This window comes from Mirounga angustirostris, unplaced genomic scaffold, assembly GCF_029215605.1.
Source record: "Mirounga angustirostris isolate CCGP_5_RB_7025 unplaced genomic scaffold, mMirAng1.0.hap1 SCAF_13, whole genome shotgun sequence".
Classification (NCBI taxonomy): domain Eukaryota; kingdom Metazoa; phylum Chordata; class Mammalia; order Carnivora; family Phocidae; genus Mirounga; species Mirounga angustirostris.
Genome location: NW_026991721.1, coordinates 14,310,961 through 14,336,007, shown reverse-complemented (window position 1 = coordinate 14,336,007; position 25,047 = coordinate 14,310,961). Strand labels below are relative to the sequence as shown.

Here is a 25,047-nt window from a genome sequence, read left to right as displayed (position 1 = left end):
AATGACAGGGCCACCCAGGTGCCCCAAAAGAGCACTTTTCATTTCAGCATTCTCTTTCACTGGAATACTGCCAGGAACAGAGTAGGTTTTAATAAATGTCAGTAAAATGAATGAAATTTGAATTCTGCCTGCCTTTCAACCTCCCCCTCAATCTGGCCTCTGGGAACAGATCCTCAATATGACCAACTTTCTCCTCTTCAAGCTGCCTCCTACCCTACTCATAAATGTCAATGCCTCCAACTCAAACACTATCAAGAACACCCCTGTATGGCTCAGTTGGTTAAGAGACTGCCTTCATCTCAGGTCATGATCCTGGGGTCCTGGGGTCGAACCCTGCATTGGGCTCCCTGCTTGGCCGGAAGCCTGCTTCTCCCTCTCCCACTCCCCACTGCTTGTGTTCCCTCTCACGCTGTCTCTCTCTCTCTCTCTGTCAATTAAATAAATAAATAAAATCTTAAAAAAAAAAAAGAACACCCTGTAGTTGAACTTGGGGGTTATTGCTCAATGCAACAGCGAATGCAGATGGTGGAACATCTCTGTAAGAAGTTGTTAAGAAGGACTTGTAGATTTGATTTGTGTTGGATGATTTGGATAAGGGTTCAGGCAAGTAGGGCATTGCTCTGGATTGGAGGTTGTCAGGAAATGGGAGTGATTCTATGATTGGGTATCAGTAAATCTTATCCACAAGGTGGGAGGAATGAAGCAAAAGCAAAGTTAAGCTGTGATCGGCAAAGAAGCTGCTTCCATATTAGCCAAATTAATAGGGCGATGTTTGTTTTTTTTTGTGGTTTGGACAATGTTCTTTTTTTTTTTTTTTTAAAGATTTTATTTACTTATTTCACAGAGAGAGACACAGCGAGAGAGGGAACACAAGCAGGGGGAGTGGGAGAGGGAGAAGCAGGCTTCCCGCAGAGCAGGGAGCCTGATGCGGGACTCAATCCCAGGACCCTGGGATCATGACCTGAGCCGAAGGCAGACGCTTAACGACTGAGCCACCCACGTGCCCCTGGACAATGTTCTTACTTCTGCCTGTATTCAGACATGAGTGATCATGTTTTTGTCTTGATTGATCATGGTCACAGAGTGGCCTTGTCTGATGTTGTTTTGTGCAATTGTTTATTTCAACAGAACCCCACGGTCTAACTGAAATCCCAGGCCAGCCCCCAGATGCCAGGGGCTGCCTCTGTCTTTCTCATAACTCATACCCATTCTTTTTTTTTTTTTTTTAAAGATTTTATTTATTTATTTGACAGAGAAAGACACAGCGAGAGAGGGAACATAAACGGGGAGTGGGAGAGGGAGAAGCAGACTCCCTGCCGAGCAGGGAGCCCGATGCGGGACTCGATCCAGGGACTCCAGGATCATGACCTGAGCCGAAGGCAGTCGCTGAACCAACTGAGCCACCCAGGCGCCCCTCATACCCATTCTTAACTTTCACCAAGCTCTTCCCCAGGATGCTCTTCTCCCTCCTCCAGCCAAACCCTACTTAAATTCAAATTGAACTCCACAAAATCCAATCTTCCCCTCCAGGCTTTCCTAAATACTTCTTTCTCCATTGGATTATCTTTTCTGAATGCATCTAAAAGTCTTGGCCAGCACACCACAATTTAGTATTCAACTGCCTTCTCTCTGGAATGGTTTGACTTGTTTCGCATGTATTTTTCTTCTCTGCTTGGCAGGTTGTAAACCTTTCTAGGGGCAGGGTCATTTCTTACATTTTGGCATCCCCCTAGAACTGAGAACCTTGCTGAGGTAAAACGAATGGCTGGTCTGAGGAAAGGGGGTGAGTCTGCTTCTGTGACACAGCTCGGAAAACACAGCTACAAGCCAGCAGGGGAGAAGCCAACGGCTTGCCTTTCACCTTTCTAACACTCTGACCTTATCTTTCCATCTTCCCATCAGGAAACCATGTTTGAATTTTTCTTTTGGAGCATTCATTTCTTCTCAAGGGTTATTTCTGTAAATGTCTTCTGTCCCTACCTGTCCGTGAGTGTAGGACCTACAGTTAATGTATTGTTGTCTCCTCTCACGCTTGCATATCGCCTGGGACAAAGTTTAGCAGATAGAAGGAAAGGCCCGGCAGTCCTCCATTAACCACAGATCCTGTCTGGCTCGCCGCAGAAAGTAGGATACACCCGAACTGTCTCCTCCGGGGCCGAGCAGAGAGTCACCTATGAGAGTCAATGCCTTGGCCTCTGGCTTAAGTCAGGGCACAAGACCTCTTAGCCCAGTTGGCCTGCATGTCCTCCAGCTCATCATTTTTTTTTTTTTTTTAAGATTTTATTTATTTATTTGACAGACAGGGAGTGAGGGAACACAAGCAGGGGGAGTGGGAGAGGGAGAAGCAGGCTTCCCGCCGAGCAGGGAGCCCGATGCTGGGCTCGATCCCAGGACCCTGGGATCATGACCTGAGCCGAAGGCAGACGCTTAACGACTGAGCCACCCAGGCGCCCCTCTCCAGCTCATCATTACGCCCTAGGCGGACACTCAGCAGGTTTGGGGAAACCTTAGCTAAAAGCTGCAAGTTTCACCCACGCTGCGCAGAGAAGCTGAGATTCGGGGATGCTGGGGAAACAGAAGTACTCCACACCTATGGCAGAGCCGGCTGGCCGGAAGAGTTTGATTTCCACCGCAGGGAGGTGGCTAGCTTTCTACAAAGCGGCCTATCTCCAGAACCAGCCAATCCTAAAGCCCGAGATCAAAAGCCAGAGGAGGCGGAGCCGAAGCCTTGATTGGCACCGGGTCTCCTGGGGACCCGCGGAGGCCGGGCAGCGCGGACTCTGAAGAGGCTTCAAGTTGGGTGACCCAGCAGTGGCGGCCATCTTTATTTCTGGCAGATCAGCTGACGGGCACAAGCCGGCCCAGCACGTAGGCGCTATCCCGTTTCCCTAGGGAGCCCATGAGCTCCTCCCCTCGCGTGCACCAGTCTTCGCGGGAGGGGCGGGGCCTCTCCGCGAGGGGTGGGGCCGGAGCCAGAAGCCAGATTGAAAGCGGTGTGGCTGTTTGGCGGGAAGTTGGCTTAGTTCCCCGGTCCCCGCCTTGTTTCTCCCCGGAGGCTTCACAATCTTCCCTCCACGATCTCGGCATAGGGCATAGTACCCCTTCGCACGGAGGACGCGATGGCTCCTAGGAAACGCCCAGAAACCCAGAAGACCCTCGAGGTGGCAGTGCGCCCCAAGAGCAAGAGGAGCAGAAGCCCCCGGGAGCTGGAGCCCGAGGCCAAGAAGCTCTGTGTGAAGGGCCCCGGTACTGCCTGCGCCTGCTGCTTTAATAATTCCGCCTTTTGGGGTTCTCACGCAGGAGGCTGGAGTGGGGGATGGGTGCTACTGGTTTCTCGAGGCTGCCCCAAGTTTCGGATGCCTCGGGCTGTGCATTTTTCTGCAGGTCCTTTGACATCACAGAGCTTGGGCTTAACCCCCCTCAGGTGACGGGAAGAGGCAGATGAGCTCCATTACATAAGACAACGGACCTTCCAATTCCTTGTTTGTACCAGGATTTTTACACACGGAGGACTGCTTAAAATAATCCTACCTTGCCTGGTGGTGTGTGTGCTGAATTTCGATAGTCATGGTTGCTAGCTGTGTGTCCTTGGTTTCCGCTGTAAGAACCCTCAATTTCCTTCCTTAGAAAACTCACTCTCTCAGGTTTATTGGGGCTTGAACCTGGGGCGATAAGGAGAGTGGGGGAACACAAAAGACTGGAGCAGGGCGTTGTTGATGAAGTGCTTTTTGTCCATAAGAAGAAGGGATGGGCTGTCAAGAGGCCAGATTCATAGAGACCAGGTCCTCAGATACATCTGTATTCCTATTCTAAGTGGATCTACCTCTCCAAAAGCAGCTTTATTTATTTATTTATTTTTTAAAGATTTATTTATTTGTTTGAGAGAGTGAGAATGAGAGAGAGTACATGAGAGGGGGGAGGGTCAGAGGGAGAAGCAGGCTCCTCGCTGAGCAGGGAGCCCGATGCGGGACTCGATCCCGGGACTCCAGGATCATGACCTGAGCTGAAGGCAGTCGTCCAACCAACTGAGCCACCCAGGCGCCCAAAAGCAGCTTAATTTAGAGCCGTGCCAGACCCTCTGGATCCTGCTGGTTTCCAAAAGAACAGATTGGACTTGGGGCCAACAACTGGTCACCTCTACATTATTTTAATACAGGATTTAAAGATCGGTCTTTCCCCAGTCACTTCTGTGCTATCCTAAAATCCTTTTATTGTGCATCGTATGTGATTTTAAAATTGCCACCCAACCCTAGTATGAGTTTTCCAACCCACTGGGAAGAGTTCTGCGTAAACTTTATTCCTCTGTGTCTCTTTGGCTCCCTGCTCAGAAACCCTGCAAGGGTCTGGTTTCATATGATTTCATATTTAGTTTCACCTCAGAATTACTATTTTGGGGAGTGTTTGGGGTAAGGGGCTGAATCCCTTCTCATTCTTTATTTCTTGTGCTGGGTGAGAGTGAGCAGACCATGGAAAGGCCTTAGGAGGTGATGGGAGAGACTGGCTATGCGGCATGAAAAAACAAGGCTTTCTTTCTGAGATTTCAGCAGGAAACTCTTCCGTGCGTGAGAAGAGAGAGGAAAACATGTGTCTGTTCTGCTTGGCAGGTTCTAGCAGAAGATTTGACTCAGGCTGCCTTTGGGCGGGGTTGGCTAGCCTGCAGGTCCCGCCATCATGCAGCATCGTCAGGGCCCTCCACCACCATAAGCTGGGCAATGCTGTCCGGCCATCACTACAGCAGGTGAGGCGTTTCCTGGCTGAAGTGCTCAAGGGGTTGCCCAGTACCTTTTCACTACTGGGATGTTCTCAAGTTAGATGCTGGGTCGGTTCAGTGGGTTGTCAGTGGTCAGATCACCTCTACCTTGGGCACTGACCTACTGGGCATTCAGCCAGGTGGAAGTCTTATGCTGTAAAGGTCTCATCTGGAATGCACTCTGCCCTCTTGCTTTCCAGGATGAGTTCATGCACACTGCAAATATTTTCAAGCACAGAGCCAGGCAGTTAGTTTTCCTTTGGTGGGAGGACTTGGCCCTAGAGCTCGTCTATGGAGGAGGCAGAGATTGGCAATTTACCCAGGACTTTGGGTTTTAATGCAACTTAATTCTTTTTTTTTTCTCTGTGTCAGGGTCTCCAGCAGGCCTTTCTGCACTCTCTGGCTTCTTACCGGATATTCCAAAAGGCTGCCCCCTTTGACAGGAGGGCCACATCCTTGGCATGGCACCCAACTCACCCCAGCACCCTGGCTGTGGGTTCCAAAGGGGGAGATATCATGCTCTGGAACTTTGGCATAAAGGACAAACCCACCTTCATTAAAGGGGTGAGCAGTTCCCTGTGCCAGTCAGTAGTGCTGAAGAAGTGTTTGTTGAAGGAATGAAAAGTTATCCAGGAACGAGGAGATGATTGGGATCGGAAGGAACTGAGTATTTTCAAACAAGTCAGTGGTAATGCTACTCAAATCTTCCTTGAGTGCCAGCCCTTAAAACATGAGAAGGTATAAAATATTGATCACCCTCTTGTAAGTTATCACAAAGGACAGAATCTGAGCCCCTTCTTAACTCTTGGCCTTGTCTTCTCCTACTGTCTTTCCTCGGTTCCTAGGCTTTAGCCACACTAGCTATTTCTATTCCTAAAACGGGGTCTTTGCACTTGCTGTTCTCTTTGACTGGGGTACTCTTTCCCATGGTTTTCTCATGGCTGACTCCCTCTTACCATTCAGGTCTTGGCTTAATATACTTCTTCAAACAGCTTTCACTGACCACTCTGTCTAAAGTAGCCTCCACTTCACTCATTCACTCCCTCTCTTCTTACCCTGCTTCCCCCCCGCCCCCCCGAACAAGGTTTATCAGTACCTGAAATGTTTTACTTATTTGTATGTCTCTGCCCATACAAATGTCTTTGGAAAGTAAGCTCCATGATAAGAGGGACCTTGTCTTTCTGGTTCACCACCATATCCCCAGTGCCTAGAACAATGTTTGGCCTAGAGTAGCTGCTTTATGTTTGTTGAACGAATGAGGGCCTTGAAGTGTAACTGGGTAGATGGGATGTATACATACAAGATAATTGGCAGTACCAATGGTAAATGCTACAGAACGTGAGAGAAGGAAGAACCTCCTGTGAGTTAGAGTCAACAGAGAAGGCTCATGGGTGAGTGGGGAATGAGGAAGAACAATAATTAGGTAAATGGAGAGAAAAAGGAAAGGCAGAGTATGTTCAGGGCAAAGATTGGCATAGTGTTTTTTAGGGATGGTTAGTATTTATCATTAATTGCTGAGGGGTGAAGGTGCTGGCCTCTCCACCAAAGAGAAGACCCTTAGTTTGCCCAGTGAGGGGCTGACAGTGGAGGGCTGTACTGTAATAAGTGACGCTCTGGGTTTAGAACAGAAGCCACAAACTCACATGCTTAAGGAAGCCAAACAGGAAAAAGAATGATAGGGGATGGGGTCAGTGGTAAACTGGAGATGGCTGACATGTAGGAATCTAGGTCCCATGGTGGTATCAGATCTGATTTGTTCAAATGAAGCCTGAAGCCCTAAGTTTTTTTACATGAAATGTTCTGATTTTTATTTTTATTTATTTATTTTTTTTAAAGATTTTATTTATTATTTGAGACAGAGAGAATGAGAGACAGAGAGCATGAGAGGGAGGAGGGTCAGAGGGAGAAGCAGGCTCCCTGCCGAGCAGGGAGCCCGATGCGGGACTCGATCCCGGGACTCCAGGATCATGACCGAGCCGAAGGCAGTCGCTTAACCAACTGAGCCACCCAGGCACCCGAAATGTTCTGATTTTTAAAGATGTTGATGAAATACACCTAAAATGTACCCTCTTAACGATTTTTAAGTGTGCAGTTCAGCAGCCTTAAGTACATTGGAGTTCTTGTGTAGCCAGTCTCCAGAATTCCATCTTGCAAAAGTAAAACTCTGCACCCACTAAACACTAATTCCCCATTCTTCCATCTCCCTATCCTTGGCGACCACCATTTTACTTTCTGTTTTGATGATTTTGACGCTCTCATGAGTATCTTGCATAAGTGGAATCACAATATTTATCCTTTGGCTTATTTCACTTTGCATAACATCCTCTAGGTTCATCCGTGTTGTAGCAGGTGTCAGAATTTCCTTTTTAAGGCTGAATAATACTCCACTTGATGCATTTACCACATTTTGCTTCTCCATTCATCTGCTGATGAACACTTGGGTTGCTTCCACCTTTTGGCTATTGTGAACAATTGTGGATGTTGGTATGCAAATTATCTCTTCAAATCCCCGCTTTCAGTTCTTTGGGGCGTATACCCAGAAATGGAACAGAAGAGATAGATGAGGCCAAGGGCGAACCCAGGATGGGTTTTCTTAAGTGTTTCCTCAAAGCAGCCCATCATAAAAGGCCAGGTTAGACAGGCTTGGGATGAGATGGGTGTTCAAGAAAACAGGTGCTTTGAAGCCAGAAGAAGGGCAGCCAGAGGAATGCTGTGGACAGAGCTCAGCTTCCTGCCCAGCTGGTGAGACAGGTGACCACCAGAAGGGGCAGTTTTAAATTGAAGTCAAAACCCAGAGCTCAGACAGGAAGAGATTTGTTTTTTTGGTTTTTTGGGTTTTTTCCCCCCTCGGAATCTAGGACAGGGGAATAGAGAAATTTAAGAAGTAGCCTAAGGGTGTCCTAGGGGAAGAGCCTCCTGACCAAAAGGGAAATGACATCTGCTTTAAACTTGTGCCAGGCTGAGGCTGCTTTGGTTTATACCACTCTTCAGTATAATGTGCCTTTAAGTGACATTTCTTCACACCGTCTCGGAGATTGGTCTGAGCATCTGCACGTTGAGACTAGCAAGAGGCTAAATTGGAGCAGAAGAAGGGTATAGTGGTCTGGAGAGCTCTCTGTTTTTACTTCCAGATACTGACAGAAAGTTGATTTGAGAACAGGGACTGAAGGTGTAACAATGCCTCATTTTGCTACTACATTTTTTTTTTAATTAAAAAAATTTTTTTGGGGTGCCTGGGTGGCTCAGTTGGTTAAGCGACTGCCTTCGGCTCGGGTCATGATCCTGGAGTCCCAGGATCGAGTCCCTCATTGGGCTCCCTGCTCAGCAGGGAGTCTGCTTCTGCCTCTGACCCTCCCCCCTCTCATGTGCTCTCTCTCATTCTCTCTCTCAAATAAATAAACAAAATCTTTAAAAAAAAAAATTTTTTTTTTATTTTTTAAGTAGGCTTCACACCCAACGTGCGGCCTGAACTCACGACCTCGAAATCAAGAGTCACATGCTCCCCTGACTGAGCTAGCCAGGCGCCCCTCATTTTGTTACTTCTTTAGTCCTCTGACCTTGGCTCTGATCTTTACAAGGAAACATGTATGACATTTTCATAATGAAGATAACTTGGTTTTACTCTTATTGTAAAATGATCCATGCTTATGAGAATTTCAAATAATACAGAGAAAAGCATAAAGAATAAAAAGTACTTGAAATCTCCATTTGAGGCCTCTTTCTCTATGTGTATACACTATGATACACACCCAAACTTCTGCCTAGATTATTACATAAGTATTCTACCCTACAATCTGTTGTATTTTACTTATTATATCAGATATTCTAGTTTAAAATCATATACCAGATGACCACTAAAAATATCCTGTAATTCGCTTTTGTTTTTTGTAATGCCTTTGGTATCAGGGTAATGCAGGCCTCATAAAAAGAGTTAGGAGGTATTCCTACCTCTTGTATTTTCTGGAATTATTTGTGTAGAATTGATACTATCTCTTCCTTAAAAAAAATTTTTTTTTAAAGATTTTATTTATTTGACACAGAGAGAGAGATAGAGAGCACAAGCAGGGGGAGCGGCAGGCAGAGGGAGAGGGAGAAGCAGGCTCTCCGCTGAGCAGGGAGCCCGATGCGGGGCTCGATCCAGGACTCTGGGATCGTGACCTGAGCCGAAGGCAGCCGCTTAACTGACTGAGCCACCCAGGCGCCCCTCTTCCTTAAAACCTTTGTAGTATTTTTAGGATTGGAGTTTTCTTTGTTGGGGAGTTAACTATATATTCAATATCTTTCATAGCTGTGGGGCAGTTTAGGTTCTCTGTTTCTTGTGAATGAGCTTGGTAGTTTGTTTTTCAAGAAACTTGTCCATTTTACCTAAATTGTCGAATTTAGTGACATGAATTTGTTCATGGCATTTCCTTACTATCCTGTTAATGTCTACATGATCTTAGTGATACCTCCCCTCACATTCTTTTTTTTTTTTTTTTAAGATTTTATTTCTTTATTCATAAGAGACAGAGAGAGAGAGAGGCAGAGGGAGAAGCAGGCTGATGTGGGACTTGATCCCAGGACCCTGGGTTCATGACCTGAGCCAAAGGCAGACGCTTAACCATCTGAACCACCCAGGCGCCCCCTCACATTCTTGATATGAGTTATTTGTGTCTTTTTTTTCAGCCCCAAAGTTTCCTCATACCCCTTTGTAATCCACTTCTCCCTACCTCTGAAAATCGTTGATCTGCTTTCTAACCCTATTGGTTAATATGCATTTTTTATATAAATGACATAGTATAATATATACTTTGTTTTTCTGGCTTTCACTCAGTATAATTATTTGAAATTCATCTACATTTATACATGTATCAGTCGGGTGTTTTGTTTTTTTTTAAGATGTTATTTATTCATTTGACAGAGACAGTGAGAGAGGAAACATGAGCAGGGGGAGTGGGAGAGGGAGAAGCAGGCTTCCCGCTGAGCAGGGAGCCTGATGCGGGGCTCGATCCCAAGACCCTGGGATCATGACCTGGGCCGAAGGCAGATGCTTAACAACTGAGGCACCCAGGCGCCCTTTTCAGTAGTGTTTTTTTTTTTTTTCTTTCTCAGTAGTGTTCCATTATATCAATGCACCACAATTTATCCATTCACCTGCAGAAGGATATTTGGATTTTTTCCAAATAAAAATAAAGCTATTATGAACATTTATGTACAAGCTTTGTGTAGATATATGTTTTCATTTTTCTTGAATAAGTACCTAGTTGTGGAGCCAAAGACAGACGCTTAACTGACTGAGCCACCCAGGCACCCCTAGAGTTCCTTTTGGTAACATTTTCCTTCTGCCTGAAGAATTTCCTTTAATATTTCTTATAATGTAGGTTGGCTGCTGATACATTTTTTTTTTCTTTTGTCTTTTTTAGGGGAAAAGATACTTTTGCTAGGTATAGAATTCTAGGTTCACAGGCTTCTGTTTTTGTTTTCTTGCTTTTACTACTTTAGAGATGATTTCTTTCTTTTTTTTAAGATTTTATTTATTTATTTGACAGGGAGAGAGAGAGAGAGATCACAAGTAGGCAGACAGGCAGGCAGAGGGAGAGGGAGAAGCAGGCTCCCTGCTGAGCATGGAGCCGGACACTGGGCTCTATCTCAGGATTCTGGGATCATGGCCCGAGCTGAAGGCAGACGCTTAACCGACTGAGCCACTCAGGCGCCCTTAGAGATGATTTCTGATGCAGTCTTCTCTCATTCTTATGTTCCTCTTTACATGATTTTTCTTTTCTTTTTTTCTTCTGGCTACTTTAAAAATGATTGTGATTTGTCTACTCTATTTCTCTATATGTTTCTGCTCTTTGGGGTTCATTTTACCTCTTGGATTGATGGGTTTGTCATCAAATTTGGAAAATTTTAGGCCATAAATATTCAATAGTTTCCCCCCCCCCTTTATTTTCTGGGACTCCAATTATATATATGTTAGGCTACTAGGTGTTTTCCTACAGGTCATTGATAAAGTTCATTTTTTAATCCCCCCCTCATTTTATTTTGCATAGCTTCTATTGCTGTCTCTCTTTCACTGATCTTCTGCATTATCTAATCTGTATTAGATGTATTTTTTTCAGATACTGTATATCATCTCCAGAAGTTTGATTTGGGCCTTTTTAAGTAGCTTCCATTTCTTTTTTCTTGTTCACTGCTTCCTCTACTTTCTTGACCATATAGAGTGTGTTCATAATAGTTGTTTTAATGTTTTTGCTAATTCTATCATCTGTGTCACTTCTGAGGGTGTTTCTATTCATTTAGTTTTCTTCTGGTTATGAGTTCTATTTTCCTCCTTCTTTGCATGCCTGGTAATTTCTCATTGGATGCCAGACATTGTGAATTTTACATTGTTGGATGTTGGATTGTGTTGTATTCTTTTAAATATTGTTGGGCTTTGTTCTGAGATGCAGTTACTTATAATCAGTTTGATACTTTGAAGCCTTGTTTTTAAGCTTTGTTAATATAGTTACTATATTAGTTTCCTATTGCCTCTATAACAAATTACCACAGACTTGGTATCTTAAAACAACACAATTTTATTCTCTTACAGTTCTGGAGATCTGGAGATCAGAACTCTGAAATCATTTTTTTCTGGATTAAGGTCAAGGTGTTGGCAGGGCTGGTTCTTTCTCAAGGTTCTGAGGGAAGAATCTGTTTCCTTGTTTTTTTTTCAGCTTCTTGTAACCATCTGAATTCCTGGGCAATGGCTGCTTCTTCTATCTTCAAAGTGCATCACCCCGATTTTCTGCTTCTTTTTTTTTTTTTTAAGATTTTATTTATTTATTTGACAGAGAGAGACACAGGAGAGAGGGACCACAAGCAGGGGGATTGGGAGAGGGAGAAGCCAAGCAGGCTTCCTGCTGAGCAGGGAGCCTGATGTGGGGCTCGATCCCAGGACCCTGGGATCATGACCTGAGCCGAAGGCAGACACTTAACGACTGAGCCACCCAGGCGCCCCTCCTGTGTTCCTCTTATAAAGACCATTTTGATTTTGATTATATCTATCCCACCCAGATAATCCAGGATAATCTTCCCCTCTCAAGATCCTTAACCACATATGCAAAGTCCCTTTGGTCATCTAGCGTATTATTCACAGGGTCCAAGGATTAGGGCATGGACATCTTGGGGACCATTATTCAGTCTACCCCAGTTAGCATAGGTTTAAGGCAGCCTATAAATATAAGCTGTCCTCACCCTGAGGCAATACCCTTCTGAGGACTCGATGTTTTGTATATTAAGTCTTTCTGAGACTACACACTGTTCTGAGGATTTCTCCCCTGCTTATTTACGGTGTTTCTCCCTGCCCCCTCCCCGAGTCTTGGGTAGTTTCCTCAGACACATTTATACATTAATACTTCCCTCAAAGACTTGAGGGGACCCTTGTGAAACTCTCCAGAATGCTCCTTCTGTGTGTCTCTCTCCTCCCCAGCATTTTGCCCACCAATTCTTGCTATGTTGGCTTTCCTAACACTCTGTCTCCTCAGTTCAGTGAGATTGCTAGGCTGTGTGGTTCCTCCCTGTCTTGCAACCTGAGGACTCTCTCCACGCAGTTAAGCTGGGGCAATGGCAAAGCTATCTCCTTCTTTCCTTCCTGTCTGGTGCTGCCTGTTGTCCAATGTCTGAGAACCTAGTTCATGTAGCTTGTCCATTTTTTTAGTTGTTCAATGCAGGAGAATATGATACTCCATCATGGTTGGAAGCAGAAATCCACACTTATTAATTTAATAGTTTGTCTGAGGATTTAAAATTTTTCCCTACACGATCTTGTCATCTACAAATAATGAGAGTTTGATTTCTCTCCTTACTATTCTTATACTTCTTTTTTGCCTTATTCCATTGGCAAGACCTCTAGTACATTGTTGAATATTAAATATAGCAGACATGCTTGTCTTGTTCTTGATCATAGAAGGCTTTTATATTTGATCATTAAGTATGATTTCTTCTACTTTTTATTGTTGCAAAATACACCTAACATAAAATTTACCATTTTAACCATTTTTAAGGGTTTTTTGTTGTTGTTTAGTAATTTCTACACTCAATAAGGGGTTTGAACTCACAACCCCAAGATCAAGAGTTGCATGCTCTTCCAACTAAGCCAGCCAGGCATCCCCCCATATTAGCCATTTTAAGTGTACACAATTAAGTACATTTGCACTGTTGTGCGACTATCACCACCAACCATCTGCAAAACTTTTTCATCTTCCTAAAATAACTCTGTACCCATTAAACAATGACTTTCTATTACCCTCCCCTAGATCTACTGATCTGCCTTCTGTCTCTATGAATTTGACTATTCTAAGTACCTCATATAAATGGAATCACATGATATTTGTCCTTTTGGGTCTGGCTTCTTTCATTTAGCCTAATGTTTTCAAGTTTCATCCATGCTGTAGCTTGTATGAGTATTTCATTCCTTTTTATAGCTGAATAATAGTCTAATCATATGGATATGACACATTTTATTTATCCACTCATCTGTTAATGGACATTTGGGTTTTTTCCACCTTTTGCTATTATGAATACAATGGCTGTGAATATTCATGTACGAGTTTTTGTTTGAACACCTGTTTTCACTTCTCTTGGGTATATATATAGGAGCTTGTTTGTGTTTTAAAACTTGTCTGTTTTTGAATATTCTTTATCAGACTATGGAAGTTCCCCTTTTATTTCTAAATAAAATAAATTACCAGAAGTTCCTATCATGAATGATAATCGAATTTCATCAAATACTTTTTTGTATCTCTTGAGATCAGCTGATCTTTCCCCTTTATTCTGCTAATGTGATGTTACACTGAGATTTAAAAAAAAAAAAAAAGATTTTATTTATTTGAGAGTGAGCACGAGCAGTGGGGAGGGGCAGAGGGAGAAGGAGAAGCAGACTCCCCACTGAGCAGGGAGCCCAACATGGGGCTCGATCCCAGGACCCTGGGATCATGACCTGAGCTGAAGGCACACGCTTAATCAACAGCCACCCAGGCACCCCTACACTGAGTGATTTTTATGTTTGTTTTAGTTTATTATATTCGAATTTTTCATTTAAATTTTCTCCCCCCCCTTTTTAACCTTTCCAATTATATCTCCAGCAAGTAATATTACTTCTTAAAAATTGTGTTAAAACCACATAACATTTATCATTGAACCATTTTTAAGTGTATGGTAGTGTTAACTATATTCATATTATTGTATAGCAGAACTGTAGAACTTTTTCATCATGTAAAACTGAAACTGTGTACCCACTGAATAAGTTCCTCATTTTCCCCTTCCCTCAGCCCTTGGCAACCACAATTATAACTTTCTGTTTCTGTGAGTTTGAACTACTTTAGATACCCCTAAGTTTTGATTGTCTTATTGTGGTTACATAGGAGCATGTTCTTGTAGGAAATACAGTAGAGTATTTGAGAGTGATGAGACATCATGTTGGCAATTTATTATCAAATGGTTCCAGAAAGCAGGGTTTTTTTCAGAAAAGCATTTTTTTTTCCAGAAAACCAGTTCTTTGTGCAATTTTTGCAACTTTGCTAAGAGTTTGAGATGGTTGGAAAACAAAGTTAAGAAAAAGACTGATATTATTTCTTCCTTAAATGTTTAGTATATTCAGCAGTGAAGCTACCAGGATCTGGAATTTACTGTGCAAGAAAGTTTTTAGTTGTGAATACAATGTCTTTAATAGATATCAGACTATTCTGATTTTCTCTTTCTTTCTTTCTTTTTTTTTTTTAAAGATTTTATTTATTTATTTGACGGAGAGAGAGACAGCAAGAGAGGGAACACAAGCAGGGGGAGTGGGAGAGGGAGAAGCAGGCTTCCCGCAGAGCAGGGAGCCCGATGCGGGGCTCGATCCCAGGACCCTGGGATCATGACCTGAGCCGAAGGCAGACGCTCAACGACTGAGCCACCCAGGCGCCCCTGATTTTCTCTTTCATCTTCTGTCAGTTTGGCAAATTTGTATTTTTCTAAGGAATTTACCCATTTTATCTAAGTTTTCAAATTTACTGGCATAGATTGCTTATTATATCCTCTTATAATTGTTTAAAATGTGTAGGATTTATATGGATGTGTCTTTTTTGATCTATTACATTGATTATTTGTGACTTCCGTTTGGTCAGTCTCACCAGGGATTTATTGATTTTATTAGTCTTTTCATTTAACACCAACTTTTTTTTTTTTTTTTTAAGTAGGCTCCATGCCCAATGTGGGGCTTGAACTCACAACCCTGAGATCAAGAGTTATGTGCTCTACTGACTGAGCCAGCCAGGCATCCCCCAACTTTTGTTTGTTAATTCTCTCACAGTATATATTTGTTTTCTGTTTCATTCATTTCTGTTCTTTCTTTCTCCTACTTTTTTTTTTTTTTAAGATTTTATTTATTTATTTTAGAGAGGGAGAGAGAGAGAGAGAGCAGGGAGAGGAGCAGAAGGAGAGGGACAAGCAGACTCCATGCTGAGTGCAGAATCTGATTTGGAGCTCGATCCCATGACCCTGAGATCATGACCCCAGACGAAATCAAGAGTCAGATGCTTAACTGACTGAGCCACCCAGGCACCCCTCTCCTACTTTCTTCTCCTGTTACTTTCACAACTTCTTGAGATGGATGTTTTGAGTCATTGATTTTTAGCCTTCTTTTATTATGGATGCTTTTAGGAATATTTGTGTACAAGTTTTCATATGAACATACATATTCATTTCTCTTGGGTATATGTCTAGGAGTGGAATTGCTGGGACGTATGGTAACTTTATGTTTAAGTTTTTGTGGAACTGCCAAACCATTTTCCAGAGTGACTACTCCATCTCACATTCCCATCAGCAATGTAGGAGGGCTTCAACTTCTCCATATCCTTAACAACACTTGTATTCTTTTCCAGCTTTATTGAGATATAACTGACAAATAAAAATTGCACATATTTAAAGCATACAGTGTGAGTTTTAACATGTGTACATTGCAAATGATTACCACAGTCAAGCTAATTAACGTTCCTCACTTCACATATTATCTTGTGTGCTCTGGAACACTTAAGATCAACTCTCTTAGTAAATTTCAAATATACAATATAGTATTAACTATGGTCACCATGCTGTACATTAGCTCTCTCGAACTTATTCATCCTGCATAATTGACACTTTGTACCCTTTCACCCACATCTCCCCATCTCCTCCATCCCCAAGCCCCTGACAACCACCATTCTGCTCTCAGCTTTTATGAATTCCACGTCTGTAGATCCACATATAAGTGAAATCACGCTGTATTTGTCTTTCTGTGTCTGACTTATTTCACTTAGCCTAACATCCTCCTGGTTCATCCTGGTTGTCACAAATGGCAGGATTTCCTTCTTTTTAAAGGCTCACTAATATTCCATCATATATACATACTACATTTTCTTTATGCCTTCATCTGTCAACAGACACTGAGGTGGTTTTCCTACCTTGGCTATTGTGAATAGCTACAGTGAACCCAGGAGGGAAGATAACACGTGAAAAGCTCATTTCCTTGGGCTATCTACCCACAAGTGGGATTAATGGATCATGTGGTATATTTTCCAAAGAACCTCCACACTGTTTTCCACAATGCCTCTACCAATTTACATTCCCATCAACAGGGTACAAGAGTACCTTTTTCTCCACACCCTTGCTAACACCTGTTACCTTTTGTTTTGATAATAGCCATTCCAACAAGTGTAAGATGATAGCTCATTGTGGTTTTGATTTGCATTTCCATGATGTCAGGATTAATGATGCTGAGCACCTTTTCATATACCTGTTGGCCATTTGTATGTCTTATTTGGAGAAATGTCGATTGAGGTCCTTTGACCAGTTTTAATTAGGTTATTTGGGGGGTTTTTTGTTTGTTTTTTTGCTATTGAGTTGTTCATATACTTTTGATACTAACTTCTTATCAGATCTAGTTTGCAAATATTTTCTCCCATTTCAGGGGTTGTCTTGTCACCACTTGTTATTGTCCATCTTTTTTCTTATCGCCATCCAAGTGGGTGTGAAGTAGTATCTCATGATGACTAATGATGTTGAGCATCTTCTCATGTGTTTGTTGTCATTTGCATGTCTTCAGAAAAATGTCTGTTCAAATCCTTTGTCCATTTTTAAATTAGGTCTAGTTTTTAAAAAAGACTTTTATATATTTGAGAGTTGGGGGGAGCATGATTGGGGGAAGGGCAGAAGGAGAGGGAGAAGCAGACTCCCCAGTGAGCAGGGAACCCAGTGCAGGGCTCCAACCCAGGAGCCCGGGATCATGACCTGAGCCAAAGGCAGACGCTTACCCGACTGAGCCACCCAGGCGCCCCAGGTCTTATTTTTTTTTAATGTATATTAATCACAATTATTTTAAAGCCTGTATCTAATAGCTCTAATATCTGGATCTCCTGTGTCTTTCAAATGTTATTTTTTTCCTCATAGTTTTTGGTTATTTGGCCTTATCTTCTGATATGCTGGGTGATTTTAGATATAATGCCAAATATTGCATATGAAAACTTGTAGAGATAATTTGAAGTTTTGAGTGGCGGTATTTTTCTCCAGAGACAATTCTTTTTCCTTCTGACAGGCAGGTAGGATGGAATCAGATCATCTTACTCCAATGAGACTGAAATGATTTGAATCTGGGGGCACTTGGGTGGCTCAGTCGGTGAAGCGTACGCCTTCGGCTCAGGTCATGATCCCAGGGTCCTGGGATGGAGCCCCACATGGGGCTCCCTGCTCAGTGGGGAGTCTGCTTCTCCCTCTGCCTGCCACTCCCCCTGCTTGTGCTCTCTCTCTCTCTCTCTGTCAAGTAAATAAATAAAATCTTAAAAAAAAAAGAAAGAAATGATTTGAATCTGGACTTCAGTCTTTATGAAAGTCAGGCTATTTCCAGTTTGTTCTTATCTCTAGAGTGTCAGAGATCCTAACTAAAAGCTGGATTTCTTCCACGACCTCTCCTCTTGCCCTGCGAGACTGGCAAAACCTCAGCCCAGCTTCTCAGCCTTGAAGTCACCCACCACTTTCCATTCAGCTTCTCTGCCTTTCAGTTCCTCTGCTTCAAAGCCAAGCTTTCTGGGCTGCATAGGCCTCAAGGGGAAAAGCAGCATCCAAAGTCAGGCCTATCTTTCTGCTCCTCCTCTCCCTAAGCTGCCGGTCTTCAAGTCCCTGATGCCTTCATAGCTCTCCATTGACTTCAGAAACTTTTCTTTATAGGTGTCGATTTTGTTTCCCTTTTCTAGTTCTCAACAGAAGGCTGGTCCGACCTGAGCTAACCACCATCTCTGGTATTGGAAGTCTCCAATATATTTCTTTATCATACTTTGCCCTGGTTTTGTTCTTCCTTCTCAGTTCAAGAGTTGGGGTTGTAACCACTTAAGTCTACCCTTACTAGAAGAACACACGTGCATTTTGACTTAAAATGTTTATGTATGTATTTATTACTGATGCTCTGACATAGGACCAGTCCTTTTCTGAGAATAACGGTCCACTGATTAGGGTTCCCCTGCTCTTACATAAACCACACCCATAATGTATTCTTTATAGGGTCTAGTTTCCCTTTCCCTGAAAGTGGAGACATAATTTTTTTTTAAGATTTTTTTATTGGGGCACCTAGGTGGCTCAGATGTTTAAGCATCTGCCTTCGGCTCAGGTCATGATCTCCGGGTCCTGGGATCAAACCCTGCATCGGGCTCCCTCCTTAGTGGGGGGGGAGTCTGCTTCTCCCTCTCCCTCTGCCTCTCCCCTTACTTAAAAAAAAAATTTTTTTTCTTTTTAAGATTTTATTTATTCATTTGAAAGAGAGAGCGTGCATGAGTGCGGCACAGGGAGAGAATCCCAAGCAGACTCCTCACTGAGTGCAGAGCCCATTACAGGGCTTGATCCCACAACCCATGAGATCATGACCTGAGCCAAAACCAAGAGTCAGACGCCTAACTGACTGAGCCACCCACGTGCCCCATGGAGACATAATTTTAAGGCAGTTGTGAAGCAATCTGATTGCAGATTCTTTTGAAAGTTTTATTATTTCCCACCCTAAGTGTTTATAAGTATCTCACCCATGCTTAATCTGGCAACTATATCATTTTTAGCAACTCATTTTTATCTAGTTTTTCCAAAGTATTCAACGTGGCTTTCATAGAAATAACAGTGGTCTTCCTTTTTGCGCGTAGTTCTTCTGTTTAATTAAATTACATGTTTAAGTAAATGCTTAAATGTTTTGTTGAAATGTTTAAAGTTTAAATTTTTAATGAAATGCTTAATAAATGACATGTAATTAAGTTACATGTTTAATTAAATTACATAATTACAACAAAAAGTACAACATGCATATACGGGTTTAAGAACAGACACCACGAAGCCTGGGTGAGCACAGGACTCAGCTGTCAGGAGCAGAAGATGATCCCGGGAGCAAGGGTTGGGCGGACCATGGGCACTGGTTAGAATGCTTTGTACAGGGGACGGAACATGCCGGTGAGCACGTTGAGTGAGCTAAGTGGACGCTAGGTCTGTGAGGCTGGGATAGCGGCAGCGTAAGAGGTAGAGAAGGAGCTCTGGAAGCTGTCAAGTTCTTAAAACTGTGCCTGATACATCATAAGCACTTAATGAGGCTATGTTATTGATGTTATCGTGATTGTTTTCATCATCCTTGTCTGGGATGTCTCGAGAAAATAGGAAGGAGCTCAGATCTGACTCCTGCCCTCCTAATCCAGGCCCTGTTCCAAGCTGAAGCTCTTCTAAAGAGCACCAGGCAATAATAAGTAAGCTGTGGTGCATCCATGTAATGGAACACTCAGCAGTAAAATGGAATGAGCGATGGGTACACACAGAAACCTGGCTGCATCTCAGGGGCATTATGCTGAGTGAGATGAAAGAAGCCAGTTGCAAAAGGATGCCTACTGTAGAATTCACTCCTATGACAGTCTGTTAAAGGCAAGGCCATAGCATAATGATGGAGAACAGAGCCACGGTGGCCGGTGGCCAGGGGGGTTACAAGGTGGGGAGGGGGTGTGACTATGACAGGAGAGCACAAGGGAGTTTTTTGAGGGGACGGACCTGTTCTGCATCCAGATTTGGGTGGTGGTTATTCAAACCTCTACTGTGTGTTCAAATTCATAGAACCGTATTCTAAAGACAACCAAATGTACCGTCTGTTAATTTTTTAACAACTCAATTAAAACTCAAGTCTTAAGTAAGAAAGAGCGTCATGGAGCGCATCGCCGTGTCAGGGCCTCCGGGCTGGCCTGGCCGCACGCGCTGCCTGCCCGGCTCTCTGGTCAGCGGGGCCTGTGCACCCAGGCCTCCTCCTCCACCTGAGCTGGCATCACTCACTGGCTTTTCTCTTCCTTGTGTTAGATCGGAGCTGGAGGGAGCATCACTGGGCTGAAGTTTAACCCTCTTGATACCAACCAGTTTTTCACCTCCTCAATGGAGGGAACAACTAGGCTGCAAGACTTTAAAGGCAACACTCTCCGAGTTTTTACCAGCTCAGGCACCTGCAAGTGAGTAGCCTCACTAGGAGGGAAAGGGCTTCTGGGCTCTCGGTGTAGTTCTGGTGAGAGCGTCCAGATCTCATGTGTGTCCCCCATACCTGGTACAGGGGAGAACTGCAAGGTGGCAGCCATGTCCTACACTTCCCTCTGAGATTTTCCGTAGCCACTCTTCCTGCGTTCCGGGTGTGTTACTGCTTCAGGGAGGGGTTCTAGAACCTCTGCTCTTCTCAGCGAGGGAAGGGCTTCGGCTCTTCTGTAAGGCGTTCCTGGGTTAGACCAGACCTTGTTTCTCACTAGTCAACATGGCATTGGCCTGGAAAGCCACTTAAAGGTTGGAGCAGGAACTAGGAATTTAAGATTTCATTCCCTACGTCACTGGGGTGTGATGACGCGACCAGTTCCTTGATGGAAGCTGAAAGGGATAGAGTCCTGTCTGCAGAGCACATGGGACACCCCAAGAGCAAGTGGCTGGAGAAATGACAAAATGCTCAGCACTTGGATTTCCGGCCAGAGACATGACTCTTACTGTTCTCTGAAGAATCCGGGGTGTGTGTGAGGGGGTCTAACTAGCACTGGACGTTATCCTGGGCGGCCCCACAGAGGTCAGGGCAGGAGACGGGACAGACTCAGTTCCATGTTATTTGTCCACAAGAAACCCTCCCTCTGAAAGACATTTGTAGGGGATTTGTTGGCACTGTAGCAAGGATTTGAGTGTTTGAGAGAAAAAAATATGAACCTGAGCTCTCCTGGCCAGGTTTTAGGATCCCTGAAGCAATCCCAACCCCATCCCTTCGTCCTCAAGTAGTCTGAGAGACAAAAGAGCAAGACAGAACTCCCAAAGTTGTGTATGCTTTTTTCCCTAAATGTTCAGAAGGGGGCAGAAGTTCCTTTCTCACCAGCTCTGCGGAACAGAGCTGGGCAGCCCGTTTGGTTTGTCATCTCCTTTGGCCCAAAGGGTAGAGAGGGAAGGGAGAGAGCAATAAACGAGTCCTCCTCAGAACCCAGGGCTCTAGGGGGCAGGCTAGCCTGGGGACTTGCCTTATGGTCTGAGCTGTGGCTGCTTCAGGGACTCTGACTAGCTGACTAACTGGACACATTTCTGAGCTCCGTCACCCCCATCCTCTCTGTCGGACGGTAGACAAGTCCGTGGGCTCCTCGCTGGGAGTCTGTGGCGAGACAGTTACTCCTTCAGCAAATACTGGTGGGACGTCTAACTGTACACTAGACGCTGGAGCTACAACAGTGACTGAATGGACCTTGCCTCTGTCCCCAAGAATCTTACAGCACAGTTTCTCCCTCCAGCTTCTGGTTTTGCAGCCTGGATGTGTCTGCCAGAAGCCGAATGGTGGTCACGGGAGACAATGTGGGGCACGTGATCCTGCTCAACATGGATGGCAGGGAGGTGCGTTCTCTGGAGCCCAGGTCCTCCCTTTCTCTCCCTAACCAACCCCCCACCCATCCCGGCCTCCCTGCGCCCCACCTGAACCGAGCCCTTCTCTGCAGCTTTGGAATCTGAGAATGCACAAAAAGAAAGTGACCCATGTGGCCCTGAACCCATGCTGTGATTGGTTCCTGGCCACAGCCTCTGTAGACCAAACAGTGAAAATCTGGGACCTGCGCCAGGTTAGAGGGAAATCCAGCTTCCTCCACTCGCTGCCGCATAGCCATCCTGTCAACGCAGGTGTGATATACCAGACCTCATCCTTCCTGCAGACCCTGCCTGTCCAACCACTTCCAGGGTTTTCCCTCAATCTTTAGAAGCTGCTAGGTTAAATCTCTACCCTGAGAGCATCAGCCAAGTGGATGTCTTGGAAACTTTCTGGTTCTAGCTGCCTCCAACAGCTGCTAAGTTTCTAGAATTTTTTTTTTTTAAGATTTATTTTTTTTAGAGAAAGCACAAGCAGGGGGAGGGCCAAAGGGAGAGGGACAAACAGACTTCCCACTGAGCAAGGACGCTGAGATCACAACCTGAGCCGAAATCAAGAGTTGGCGGCTATCCTGACTGAGCCATCCAGGTGCCCCAAGTTTCTAGGATGTTTTTGTTCACAGTCCAGATTCACCTCCTCCCTTCCACCCCTGCCTAGAGAGGAGTGGGAGAGAGGGGTGCCCCTGCAGGAGAAGGCCTATGACAGCCAGGATAACAAGGGCCTGGGGCTCCTTCAGCTCTGGGGCTTTTCACTTGCCAGCTTGTTTCAGTCCTGATGGAGCCCAGCTCCTGACCACTGACCAGAAGAGTGAGCTCCGGGTTTACTCGGCCTCCCAGTGGGACTGCCCCCCAAGCCTGATCCCACACCCTCACCGCCACTTCCAGCACCTGACGCCCATCAAGGTAAGTGATGGAGGCAGGGAGCTGTGATCACGGGGACGGGCCGGGTCTGCCCGAGGTAGGGAGAGGCCAGATCTGGAAATGCCTAATCCCAGAGCTCATCCTGTACCTACACGAAGCCATCTCTTCTCTCCCAGCACTCTCTGCAACTTCTGTCCCCCTTCTGCAGTCCCACTGCACTGCCGTTTTCTTGGTCTCCCGTAAGCTCTTCCTGGTTCGTTGGGCCCAGCCCACTTCCCTGCTGTTCTGCCCTCACCTCCAGTTATCTGCATGTGCTGCTGGTCCCCCAGCTGACTCAGCCCCCAAGACTGACAGTCTTTAAGTCTTCTGATTCCTTCCTGCACACGCCCCAGGCAGCCTCAACTCTGCCCGTTCCTCTGCTCTCCTGGTTTCTGTTCTTTTTCTAACACCGCAGCCCCTCTCCAGACCTCCGGGTTTCATGCCGGTATTTCTTTCATCAACATAGCATAGTGGTGGGGGCACCAGCTTCAGGTAGACTGACACCCCTGGTTAGAGTTCGTGGGTAAGCTGCTTGAATTTTGGATCTCGGTTTCCTCATCTCTAAAAAGCGAGTAACAGTATCTGACGGACAGGGTTGTGTGAAGAATCTGTATACTTAAAGCACTTGTCTAGTGCCTGGGACGTACAATGTCAGCAGTGATCATTTAATATTAGAGTAGCTCCCGCATACCTCAGATCAAATCCAGGCTCTTAAGAACAAGGGTTCTTCACTGGTTGGTTCCCATTGATCTGTGTGTCATCTCTCACTTTGTATCCAGTGAGGACAATTTCCAGCTTCCCAGGTGGGACTTGTGACTTATTTCCAAGCCATGGCACATACCACTCTGTCCTTCCTGCTAACCATGTTTTTCCTCCTTCAACACTTCTTGCAATTTCTTAGGAAAACCCCATCTGATTCTGTCATTCTAACTGCCAGATTTGTTTTGGAACATAGGGGAACATAGGTTTCCTTCCTTTTCTTGGTCACTAGCCATATTCTGCTCAACTCTTCAGCATTCATGTTGATGGAGGAGGGACAGTAGTGGGACTACTTCAGAACTTATGTCCTTGGTTTTTGCTTGGTTGTAGGCTTTGGTTAATGTCTGGGTCAAGCTGATGTTAAAACATTTATCAGTTGGTATGATCTCAGGAAATACAAAAGACAGAAAAGGCCTGAAGATGTCCCAAGGTCCAGAGATGCCAATTTGGGGTTAAAAATTTGGGATGGTAGAGGCACATGCAGTTGAAAGCTGTTCTTGTAGTTTCATGTGGGTTTTATCTCCATTATTAAATTGCTGGCAATTGTATTAACATTTGTGAGTGGCAAAGAATACTTTTGATGTCCCTCTTGATAGTACTCCGCATTTACTCTCATGACAACTCTCCATCTCCTAGGCAACCTGGCATCCTCGGTACAACCTCGTTGTCGTGGGCCGATACCCAGATCCTAATTTCAAAAGCTGTACCCCCCATGAATTAAGGACGATCGATGTGTTTGATGGAAACTCAGGGAAGATGATGTATCAGCTCTATGACCCAGAATCTTCTGGTATCATTTCGGTGAGGTTTGGGCCCTCAAATGATGAGGGGAGGAAGCAGGGCTTCAACCTACCTTACCTGACCAGAAATTAACCCTCATGTGCCCTTCTCCCAATACCTCACCTCCTCCTGATGCTTATGCCCTTGTCTCTGCAGCTCAATGAGTTCAATCCCATGGGGGACACGCTGGCCTCTGTGATGGGTGAGTGAAGCAGGTTGTATCTCAGATTGGCCAAGCCCTACCCTACCCCCCAGGTTGAGTGCAGGCTCCCCTCAGCTTAGCCCTGCCAGTCACCCCAGGGTAGGAGTCAGTAAAGATTTACAGGATACAGTGGACTCTTTGGCCTAGGCCCTCCATGCCTCTTGCTTTGTCTTGGTCATGACGATGCCTGGCTGCTTCCAGGCATCCTGGTTTTTCCTGACCAAGTCCTGGGTTCCCTGGGCCAGCCCCAAGTTCTCAGAGACTGATCGTGGAAGGTGCAAGTCAGACTGGTCTCACTCCTCCTAGGTTATCACATTCTCATTTGGAGCCAGGAGGAAGCTGGGATGCGGACATGAGAGACATTAATGAAGGTGCGGGCCAAGCCTGAGAACAAATCCTCTGGGAAGAGGCGGCTGTGTGTTAAAGGGCCAAAGGTATCCAAGTCTTAGGGTCGGAGCAGGGACACTGTGGCATGGGACACTAGCATGTTACTGCTCTGGACTTAGCTCCAGAAACTTCTCCAGGGTTGGTGCCCCAGGTGCCCCAAGGGTCCCTGCTCTATCTAGCCTGGAGCCAAGCTTCTCCTGGAGCCAAGGTACTTTTCTATTCTTTGATGAGCAGTGACAGAGGGATCAGGCAGTGGTTTTTGGTTCGTGCTCACTACTGACTTGGCTAATAAAACCATACCCAACTGAGCTTCTGAGTGGATCTTCCAGCACTGACCTGGTCAAAGGGCTCCTCGGGGCCCCCAAAAGAA

The 25,047-nt window shown here is 44.9% G+C and overlaps 1 protein-coding gene across 1 annotated transcript; it reads left to right on the top strand.

Moving 5' to 3' along the window:
* The first annotated feature begins 2,970 nt into the window (after positions 1 to 2,970).
* DDB2 (damage specific DNA binding protein 2) lies at positions 2,971 to 24,985 on the top strand. The gene is made up of 10 exons (XM_045893762.2): positions 2,971 to 3,246; positions 4,605 to 4,738; positions 5,123 to 5,314; positions 20,087 to 20,232; positions 21,526 to 21,625; positions 21,727 to 21,904; positions 22,410 to 22,552; positions 23,945 to 24,109; positions 24,245 to 24,290; positions 24,597 to 24,985. The coding sequence occupies exons 1-10, from the start codon at positions 3,120 to 3,122 to the stop codon at positions 24,644 to 24,646; spliced, it is 1,281 nt and encodes a 426-aa protein (XP_045749718.1). The 5' UTR covers positions 2,971 to 3,119; the 3' UTR covers positions 24,647 to 24,985.
* The last annotated feature ends 62 nt before the right edge of the window (positions 24,986 to 25,047 follow it).

Bases quoted from the DNA above. Each gene is read 5' to 3' on its own strand.
- DDB2 (XM_045893762.2), top strand. From the start codon at position 3,120: ATGGCTCCTAGGAAACGCCCAGAAACCCAGAAGACCCTCGAGGTGGCA. The intron at 3,247-4,604 runs GTACTGCCTGCG...TCTGCTTGGCAG, and splicing joins GCTCTGTGTGAAGGGCCCCG to GTTCTAGCAGAAGATTTGAC. The intron at 21,626-21,726 runs GTGCGTTCTCTG...CCTTCTCTGCAG, and splicing joins TCAACATGGATGGCAGGGAG to CTTTGGAATCTGAGAATGCA.